This window comes from Protopterus annectens, chromosome 2.part1 (genome assembly GCF_019279795.1).
Source record: "Protopterus annectens isolate FY-2018-M chromosome 2.part1, PAN1.0, whole genome shotgun sequence".
NCBI lineage: Eukaryota > Metazoa > Chordata > Ceratodontiformes > Protopteridae > Protopterus > Protopterus annectens.
The window spans coordinates 1096250638-1096261065 of record NC_056729.1 but is presented as its reverse complement, the minus strand read 5'-3'; the positions used below and the strand labels follow the sequence as shown (position 1 = coordinate 1096261065).

The following is a 10428-nucleotide window of genomic DNA, read 5'->3' as shown; positions in this document are numbered from 1 at the left end:
TTGGTTCTGTGTGTGAGGCGTGGCCTGCACAGCTCCACTATTTGCTGCAGGAGGTCTCTGTCCACTCTATAGCGCTCTACTATCTCCAGCTCATGTAACCCGTGGTAGGTGACCCTGGGCCTGTACACTCTTCTCCGTCTCCTCACTGCGGGTTGTCTGGCACCATCTGCATTGTCACCACCCTCAGCAAGTCGCCTATGTCTCATTATGGCAGCTATGGCAGCCCCTAACATTTCTGCTCTGAGTTCAGCTTTTTCAGTTTTCACTTCTGATAACTGAACTCCTGTCTTGCAGTGTCTCTTGAGAGAAACATTCTGCACTGCTGTTTGCAGAGTTTTAAGTGCTGGGCTGGCCTAGTATTCTGCCTGTGTAATTGCCTGCATCTAATTGTTATCACCTGCTAGCTCCAGCAGTATTCCCTGCTAACTTCCTAGTACATCTGTTGTTTCCTTTTTCCTTGCTGTTTCCTTAGGGTGGGGCCGTGTGCAAACCAGCAAAACACGCCACAGTGGCTTACACGCCGCACACATACTTACACAGTTCAGAATCTGCTTATTCAGTTTTAGACGCGTGCGCCCGCCGCAAACAGTGTTAAACAGCTCCCAACACGCTCCCACATGCTTAGTCTGCCTTACACGCGCGCACACTGTCTTACACGCCACGCACACTGCCTTACACACTCTTTTACACCGTTACTCGCGGCGCCAAGGCGTCGCAAGATACGCCCAGCAAGAAACTTTGGTGTAGGCAACAGTGTACACCTTCCATTTCTTGGCTTTCTCATGTTTACTTGGGGGCACCTCCTCCCTTGATGTCTCTCTGACATCTGTCATGTAACTCTACCTTCCAATGACTTCTCTCCTTTCTACCATTCCCCTGTGATGTCACCTATCCCTACTCTGTTCCTCCCCTTCTGTAACTCTTACACTACTCAGACTGTGCTCATTTGCTATCTGACAGTGGTATTCAGTATCCTTGCCCTCATTTGCATCAGATTGCCTACTAATGCTTAGTTAGATCTCTTACACTTGGCTTCCCCTTGGCAACCACTACACGGTGGCCATGTTGGTTTTCCTATGCGGGTCCCTCCATTGACATTCGATATAATGCATGAACCCTACATTTGTAGGTTTAATACCTTCGCTTTCATGTTTTATGGAGCGCAGCCGTTGGCGTGGGGCTGCGCTGGGTTTACATCGGCAATTGCGAGAAAAAAAGAAAATTATTTTACCTTTTTTTGCATGGGGTTGCATTGCCAATGGCCACATATTTGGCCATTGGCATGCTGCCTATGACATATGCACCCTTTATTTGGAGATGACATGGCTCCATAGCGTTTGCAGAAATGTACTCAGTTGTCAACTGAGTACATTTCTGCAGCTAACACGGCTCTTACACGGGCTGTTCTGGGCTTTCTGGATCGCTAATCAGCCTCATTTGCATGCTATTCGGCTGCAAGTGGGCTGATTAGCTTAGCCACGCCCACTCCGTGTAAGAGCCGTGTTAGACTAACTCTTACACGGACTTTGGGCTGTTCCTGGATCACGAAGGCTACATGGAGTCTTACACTACTCTTAGACTCCGTGTAAGCCTTCGTGAATCCGGCCCTATGTCTGGCTAAGAAAACTGTTCAGAAATAAATGTCTAGGTTGCATAGTTTTCAAGATATGATTTTTTTGTGTGAAAGTTTAGAAAAAAGTATTATTTGGGGTTTGTGTGCATTATAATATAGAGTGTTTGTGAAAAAGACTTTGAATGCATTGATTACTATCACTGTGATACATTGCTATTTGTACAGTTTTAATAGCTTTTATTGTTCACAAATATTTATATTTGTTTATCGTATGCTTTTTAAGTTCACTTTTCAGAAGATGCTCTGGAATGCAAGATGAGTGTAGGCTGCTAATGGTGTGACATTCCATATGAGAGAAGTGTTAATTAGTTACAGAATGGGCAAGGAATGTTCTCCAGCAGAGTGTTACTGTACAGGTGGAATGGGCAAGGAATGTCCTCCAGCAGAGTGTTACTGTACAGGTGGAATGGGCAAGGAATGTTCTCCAGCAGAGTGTTACTGTACAGGTGGAATGGGCAAGAAATGTTCTCCAGCAGAGTGTTACTGTATAGGTGGAATGGGCAACGAATTTCCTCCAGCAGAGTGTTACTGTACAGGTGGAATGGGCAAGGAATGTCCTCCAGCAGAATGTTACTGTACAGGTGGAATGGGCAAGGAATGTTCTCCAGCAGAGTGTTACTGTACAGGTGGAATGGGCAACGAATGTGCTCCAGCAGAGTGTTACTGTACAGGTGGAATGGGCAACGAATGTCCTCCAGCAGAGTGTTACTGTACAGGTGGAATGGGCAACGAATGTGCTCCAGCAGAGTGTTACTGTACAGGTGGAATGGGCAAGGAATGTTCTCCAGCAGAGTGTTACTGTACAGGTGGAATGGGCAAGGAATGTTCTCCAGCAGAGTGTTACTGTACAGGTGGAATGGGCAACGAATGTCCTCCAGCAGAGTGTTGCTGTACAGGTGGAATGGGCAAGGAATGTCCTCCAGCAGAGTGTTACTGTACAGGTGGAATGGGCAAGGAATGTTCTCCAGCAGAGTGTTACTGTACAGGTGGAATGGGCAACGAATGTCTTCCAGCAGAGTATTAATGTACAGGTGGAATGGGCAAGGAATGTCCTCCAGCAGAGTGTTACTGTACAGGTGGAATGGGCAAGGAATGTTCTCCAGCAGAGTGTTACTGTACAGGTGGAATGGGCAACGAATGTCCTCCAGCAGAGTGTTACTGTACAGGTGGAATGGGCAAGTAATGTTCTCCAGCAGACTGTTACTGTACAGGTGGAATGGGCAAGGAATGTGCTCCAGCAGAGTGTTACTGTACAGGGGAATGAGCAACGAATGTCCTTCAGCAGAGTGTTACTGTACAGGTGGAATGGGCAAGGAATGTCCTCCAGCAGAGTGTTACTGTACAGGTGGAATGGGCAAGGAATGTTCTCCAGCAGAGTGTTACTGTACAGGTGGAATGGGCAAGGAATGTCCTCCAGCAGAGTGTTACTGTACAGGTGGAATGGGCAAGGAATGTCCTCCAGCAGAGTGTTACTGTACAGATGGAAAAGGCAACGAATGTCCTCCAGCAGAGTGTTACTGTACAGGTGGAATGGGCAAGGAATGTTCTCCAGCAGAGTGTTAGTGTACAGGTGGAATGGGCAACGAATGTCCTCCAGCAGAGTGTTACTGTACAGGTGGAATGGGCAAGGAATGTCCTCCAGCAGAGTGTTACTGTACAGGTGGAATGGGCAAGGAATGTCCTCCAGCAGAGTGTTACTGTACAGGTGGAATGGGCAAGGAATGTCCTCCAGCAGAGTGTTACTGTACAGGTGGAATGGGCAAGGAATGTTCTCCAGCAGAGTGTTACTGTACAGGTGGAATGGGCAAGGAATGTCCTCCAGCAGAGTGTTACTGTACAGGTGGAATGGGCAAGGAATGTCCTCCAGCAGAGTGTTACTGTACAGGTGGAATGGGCAAGGAATGTCCTCCAGCAGAGTGTTACTGTACAGGTGGAATGTGCAAGGAATGTCCTCCAGCAGAGTGTTACTGTACAGGTGGAATGGGCAACGAATGTCTTCCAGCAGAGTATTAATGTACAGGTGGAATGGGCAAGGAATGTCCTCCAGCAGAGTGTTACTGTACAGGTGGAATGGGCAAGGAATGTCCTCCAGCAGAGTGTTACTGTACAGGTGGAATGGGCAAGGAATGTTCTCCAGCAGAGTGTTACTGTACAGGTGGAATGGGCAAGGAATGTCCTCCAGCAGAGTGTTACTGTACAGGTGGAATGGGCAAGGAATGTCCTCCAGCAGAGTGTTACTGTACAGGTGGAATGGGCAAGGAATGTCCTCCAGCAGAGTGTTACTGTACAGGTGGAATGTGCAAGGAATGTCCTCCAGCAGAGTGTTACTGTACAGGTGGAATGGGCAACGAATGTCTTCCAGCAGAGTATTAATGTACAGGTGGAATGGGCAAGGAATGTCCTCCAGCAGAGTGTTACTGTACAGGTGGAATGGGCAAGGAATGTTCTCCAGCAGAGTGTTACTGTACAGGTGGAATGGGCAACGAATGTCCTCCAGCAGAGTGTTACTGTACAGGTGGAATGGGCAAGTAATGTTCTCCAGCAGACTGTTACTGTACAGGTGGAATGGGCAAGGAATGTGCTCCAGCAGAGTGTTACTGTACAGGGAATGAGCACGAATGTCCTTCAGCAGAGTGTTACTGTACAGGTGGAATGGGCAAGGAATGTCCTCCAGCAGAGTGTTACTGTACAGGTGGAATGGGCAAGGAATGTTCTCCAGCAGAGTGTTACTGTACAGGTGGAATGGGCAAGGAATGTCCTCCAGCAGAGTGTTGCTGTACAGGTGGAATGGGCAAGGAATGTTCTCCAGCAGAGTGTTAGTGTACAGGTGGAATGGGCAACGAATGTCCTCCAGCAGAGTGTTACTGTACAGGTGGAATGGGCAAGGAATGTCCTCCAGCAGAGTGTTACTGTACAGGTGGAATGGGCAAGGAATGTCCTCCAGCAGAGTGTTACTGTACAGGTGGAATGGGCAAGGAATGTCCTCCAGCAGAGTGTTACTGTACAGGTGGAATGGGCAAGGAATGTCCTCCAGCAGAGTGTTACTGTACAGGTGGAATGGGCAAGGAATGTCCTCCAGCAGAGTGTTACTGTACAGGTGGAATGGGCAAGGAATGTCCTCCAGCAGAGTGTTACTGTACAGGTGGAATGTGCAAGGAATGTCCTCCAGTAGAGTGTTACTGTACAGGTGGAATGGGCAAGGAATGTCCTCCAGCAGAGTGTTACTGTACAGGTGGAATGGGCAAGGAATGTCCTCCAGCAGAGTGTTGCTGTACAGGTGGAATGGACAAGGAATGTTCTCCAGCAGAGTGTTACTGTACAGGTGGAATGGGCAAGGAATGTCCTCCAGCAGAGTGTTACTGTACAGGTGGAATGGGCAACGAATGTGCTCCAGCAGAGTATTAATGTACAGTTAATGCCCACTGAAAAAACAATGTACTGTGAAACTCAGACACTTAAAAAGCAGACGGCCACCATTTTTACACTCTCTAAACCACATTTTGCTGTGTAGAGACCATAAAATTAAAAAGAAAAACAACTAAATTAAATTAAAAAAGAAAAGTGTGTGTGTGTGTGTGTGTGTGTGTGTGTGTGTGTGTGTGTGTGTGTGTGTGTGTGTGTGTGTGTGTGTGTGTGTGAGCTTGTCTTTCTGAACGTGTGCTTTATGCATTAGAGTCTGTCTGAGTTTCTGAATGTGTTTATGTATGTGTTTGTGTATAAACATTAAATACATATATAATGATATAAAATATTTCCTCTAAGAAAAATTGCTTATACTACAGCAAATCTAAAACATTAGGTGAAGGAACTATTTTACATAGAACATATAAAAATATAGTACTTAAAATATATATAAACAATTTAACAGATAGTTCATTCTCCAAGCACAATAATCCCCTCCAGGGTGTATGTTATAGGTTCATAGGTTCATACATTGGTACTAGGCTATCGGTCCTAGGGCCTATACAGGCTTAGCTATAACAATTCCCTGGATACTTCTTCCCACAATATTTACTTCCCTGGACCCCTGTCTAGCAGGGCGACTGACATAATCCCCGGAGTGAATTTCCTATCTCCCATCCAATCATCAAGGTTCCTTTTGAAGAGGTCCAAGGAGGCTCTCTGCTTGACATGTATGGGCAGTCTATTCCAGAGTATGGGGAGTCTCTGGGTCAGGAATCTATCCCTCTAGTATGTTTTGTTCATTGTGATGACAAGGTTTAGATCCCTGGAGCGTGTGGCTCTGAGGGATTTGGATTTCTTTAAGTCGAGCATGTCCAACAGCTCATTGTTTGATATGGCCTTGTATGTTAAGCAGAGATCGCCTCTGAGTAGACGATATGCCACAGAGTATAGCTGGAGTTTTATTAGACGGTCAGCATATGGCATCTGCTTTAGGCCTGTGTTTCTTTTAGTGAGGTATTTCTGCGGCCTTTCCAGCTGTTGCAGATGTCTTGTGAGGTACATACCAAACGGGGTGTTATACTCTATAATGGGTCTAATGAGACATGAGTACAGTGGGACAATGACCTCCTTCTTCCTGGATGAAAAGCCCCTAGTGATGAGGTGTGCCACATAGAAGGATTTCCTGACTGTTGTGGCAATGTGGTTATCAGTGAGACTACTGTCCACCTGTGTCCCTAAGTTTCTCATCACACTTTCGGTGTATAGTGTACTGCCACCTATGTTGTAATTCATGGGTACATAGTTTTTCCCAAAGGGGATAACTATACATTTCTTGGCATTAAGCTTGAGCTCATGGCTCTGGCACCAAGCATCTGGTTCTGTAAGGCCCTTTTGTAGAAAATCTACATAATTTGGGGATTCAATAATGGCTCCCAGTTTGCAGTCATCTGTGAACTTTGTTAGCCAGAGTCTCTTAGTGTTGACCTGTACTTTTGAGAAGTAGGTGCCAAACAAGAGCAGTCCCAGGACTGAACCCTGAGGTACTCCACTTGTTACTTGTCTGGAGCTGGATTTGGAGTCGGCTACTTTTACAGTCTGGGTTCTGTCAGTAAACCAGTTGGCAACCCACCGAGTGACGTAGGGATCTATACCCAGCTAAGTACGTTTATGATTCCAGAGTGGGGGATGGTGTTGAAGGCCTTGGTGAGGTCCAGATAGGCTGTGTGGACCACCTTACCCTCGTGCATAGCTATGGAGACTGATTCAAATAAGTCAGTCAGATTCAGGAGACAAGATCGGCCCTTCACGGACCCAAACTGGGTGGGGTCCAGTGTTTGAAGGTTGCCAATGTCTTTGTTTATAGGTTCCATGATAATGCATTCCATCCCCTTGCAGATCAGTCTTGTCAGACTGATGGGATGGTAGTTCCCAAGATCCAAGGTGGATCCCCCTTGTGGAGTGGGATAACTGTAGCTGTGCGCCACTCAGTGGGCATGAAGCCTGAGGTGAGGCTATGATTAAACTTGACACTTATTATGGACTATTATTATTATTATTATTATGGATTATTACTTATTGTGGAAGTAATGCCCTTCCAGGGGTGTAGTTGTGATAAGGCTCAGAACACCCCTGGGCATGTGCTATTTACACAACAGGGTGTTGGACATTATTGCTTGCTTCAAATCTAGGAAGTAAGACTAGGAAGTAAGTAATATGAGCTATAAATAAGCCTCACTATATGATTAGTGCCCATTAGTTGTTGCTGTGTTCCTCTCTTCTACAACAAAATATTTTGAACTTAAAGGCTTGGTTTTCCTTGTTCTGCATATAATCGCATGGCATCATAGCTCTATGGTTACAGATATTCCTCTTAACGAAACCTGCCATGACCATACCTATGATATTTTAAAATAAATAAATAAAAAACGTACAATAGGGTGGTTGCATAAGTGTGCACACCCTTAAACTAATACTTTGTTGAAGCACCTTTTGATTTAATTACAACATTCAGTCTTCTTGGGTAGGAGTCTATCAGCATGGCACATCTTGACTTGGCAATATTTGCCCACTCTTCCTTGCCAAAGTGCTCCAAATCTGTCAGATTGCGAGGGCATCTCTTGTGCACAGCCCTCTTCAGCTCACCCCACAGACTTTCTATTGGAGTTAGGTCTGGGCTCTGGCTGGGCCATTCCAAAACTTTAATTTTCTTCTAATGAAGCCATTCTTTTGTTGATTTGAATGTATGCTTGGGGTCATTGACATGTTGAAATGTGAAATTCCTCTTCATCTTCAGCTTTCTAGCAGATGCTTGAAGGTTTTGAGCCAAAAGTGACTGGTATTTGGAACTGTTCATGATTCCCTCCACCTTGACTAAAGCCCCAGTTCCAGCTGAAGAAAAGCAACCCCAAAGCATGATACTGCCACCACCATGCTTCACTGTGGGGATGGTGTTCTTTTGGTGATGCAAAGTGCTGTTTTTATGCCAAACATACCTTTTGGAATTGTGGCCAAAAAAGTTCAACCTTGGTCTCATCAGACCATAAAACATTTTCCCACATGTTTTTGGGAGACTTGATGTATTGTTTTGCAAATTTTAGCCGGGCCTGGATGTTTTTCCTGTGTAAGAAAAAGCTTCCTTCTTGCAACCCTACCCCATGGCCCAGACATATGGAGAATACGGGAGATTGCTGTCACATGTAGTACACAACCAGTACTTGCCAGAAATTCTTGCAGCTCCTTCAGTTGCTGTAGGTCTCTTGGCAGCCTCCCTGGCCAGTTTTCGTCTTGTCTTTTCATCAATTTTGGAGGGACGTCCAGTTCTTTCTTTTTGATGACTGTCTTCACTGTGTTCCATGGTATATCCAGTGCTGTGGAAATTTTTTTGTACCCTTCTCCTTTCTGATACCTTTCAACAATGAGACCCCTTTGATGCTTTGTAAACTCTGTGAACCATGGCTTTTGCTGTGGTAGGCAACTGAGTAAATGTCAGGAAAATCCTGCTAGGACAGCCAAACCTTATTTGGAGTTAATCAGAGTCTCTTTAATTGATGGCAGGTGTGTACCCAAGAAGACTGAATGCTGTAATTAAATCAAAAAGTGCTTCAACAAAGTATTAGTTTAAGAGTGTGCACACTTATGCAACCAATTTATGGTACATTTTTTATTTTTTATATTTTTCCCCCTAACAGATTTGTTTTTCAATTGAATAGTACAGATTATAGGTCACATTAAAGGTGGGAAAAGTTTTGAAATTATTTATTGTGGTCTCATTTTTTATATCACAAAAACCTGGCATTTTAACAAGGGTGTGTACACTTTTTATATCCACTCTGCATGTTTCTTTTTCTACATTTTTTCAGTCCAACATTACTTGAGTTGCTGAGTTCTTTTCTTGCCTTCTCCTCCTCCTGAAAATTATTCTACATGCACTGCTCCCAAAACAACATTCTGTTTCTATGCCTTTTGCTCATTCCTTTTTATAAAGATCCCATCCCCAGTTATTTTGTCTCCTTTACAATATGTAGATCATCTTTTAGTTTTTATAATAGATTTTGATTTCCATTTTCAAGCAATTGCTTTTTGGCAGCACTACCATTAAGCTTAGTAAGGCCTTACTGTGGCTAGATAATTCAGTCCCTATACCCCAGCTCAAGAGAATAATTTCCATAGTTACAGCCATTTGTCCCCCCCCCCCCCCAACATTTTTGCCAAAATACTGTGTGGAGCATCTTTAAAATCTGCCAACTCATTACATTCCTAAAAACATGTTCCCAATTATCTCTCAGACACCCCCATCATACCTCTATACCTCTAGCATTTGTTATCTACCAGGGGAAACGTTTTCTCCTACTTACTCTGTTCTTCCTGTGAGAACAAAAAACATAATTTTGTGTACCAGTGCCATCATGTCACTTTATTCTCTTCTGGTCTCTAGTCAGAAGTGTTGTAGCTTCTTAAATCTCTAGTCATATCAATTTACCCTCCATCACAAACCACTTCAAATAGCTTTTTTTTTCTGCTGTCCTTGCAAATTCGTGGTACTCTCAATTTGCACTGGCCCTACAATGGCATACAGTTCTCAAGTTGTAGCCTGACCAGGACACAGTAGAACTGATGTACTACCACTGTGTTTTTGGAGTCTATTTCCATGAAAATTTATTCTAGTACTTACTAAGCCATTACCACTGCCTTCTCACTCTGTTCTTGGTAGTCTAGTCCAGGCCTAATCAACATTCTTAGATATTTTACCAAGTCTGTTGTTATCCATTCTACTCCCCAGCTGAGATCCTGCTCCAGAATAGCGTTGTCCTGGGTAAAGAACTTTGAGTATGTCTGCAGTAAACCTCAACTGCAATACTTCATCCCCCCTGCTCAGGAGTTCCAAAATCTTCCTTAGACGCCACTCGCTCATCATCACTGCTGCTTGTGCTTCTTCTTAAAAGTACTCAAGTGTATTATTCTGCTACATTTATTACTGCTTGGTAGTAGCCTGATTAAATTGTAACTGATATTCTAAGCCTTTTGGTTTAAGGACTTGGGCTTCAGACCAGTTGTTTTACATTAAGAAGGTTTGTGGACTGCATTGTTATGGCAGGGCAGGTAGCTTATATCTTTCTAAGTTGGGAATTGCTGACTGAAGGCTCAGTGTCTATTATTCTAAAAGTGTATTAGTTCTGGTTTAAGCACTTGGGCTTCAGGCCAGTTATTTTCCATTAGGAAGGTTTGTGGTCTGCACTCTTGTGGGAGGAGAGGCTAGATTCTACCCTTCTGAGCTGGGAATTTCTGGTTAAAGTCTTATTGTGCCTGCCTATTTGATCTGTTTCTTTCTGAAATGTGTGTGCCTTGTTTGCTTTAGCCCAGAAGTTAGTAGTTTATTGGCCATTTTGGGC

General features: G+C 44.3%; 3 protein-coding genes across 3 annotated transcripts; all 3 read left to right on the top strand.

Moving 5' to 3' along the window:
* The first annotated feature begins 1949 nt into the window (after positions 1–1949).
* LOC122794951 (copper metallothionein 2-like) lies at positions 1950–2657 on the top strand. The gene has a single exon (XM_044063545.1). The coding sequence runs from the start codon at positions 1950–1952 to the stop codon at positions 2655–2657; it is 708 nt and encodes a 235-aa protein (XP_043919480.1).
* A 551-nt stretch (positions 2658–3208) lies between these two features.
* On the top strand, positions 3209–3646 carry LOC122794950 (copper metallothionein 2-like). Its single transcript, XM_044063544.1, has one exon. The coding sequence runs from the start codon at positions 3209–3211 to the stop codon at positions 3644–3646; it is 438 nt and encodes a 145-aa protein (XP_043919479.1).
* Positions 3647–4465: 819 nt separating this feature from the next.
* LOC122794949 (copper metallothionein 2-like) lies at positions 4466–5038 on the top strand. The gene has a single exon (XM_044063543.1). The coding sequence runs from the start codon at positions 4466–4468 to the stop codon at positions 5036–5038; it is 573 nt and encodes a 190-aa protein (XP_043919478.1).
* Positions 5039–10428: the final 5390 nt, after the last annotated feature.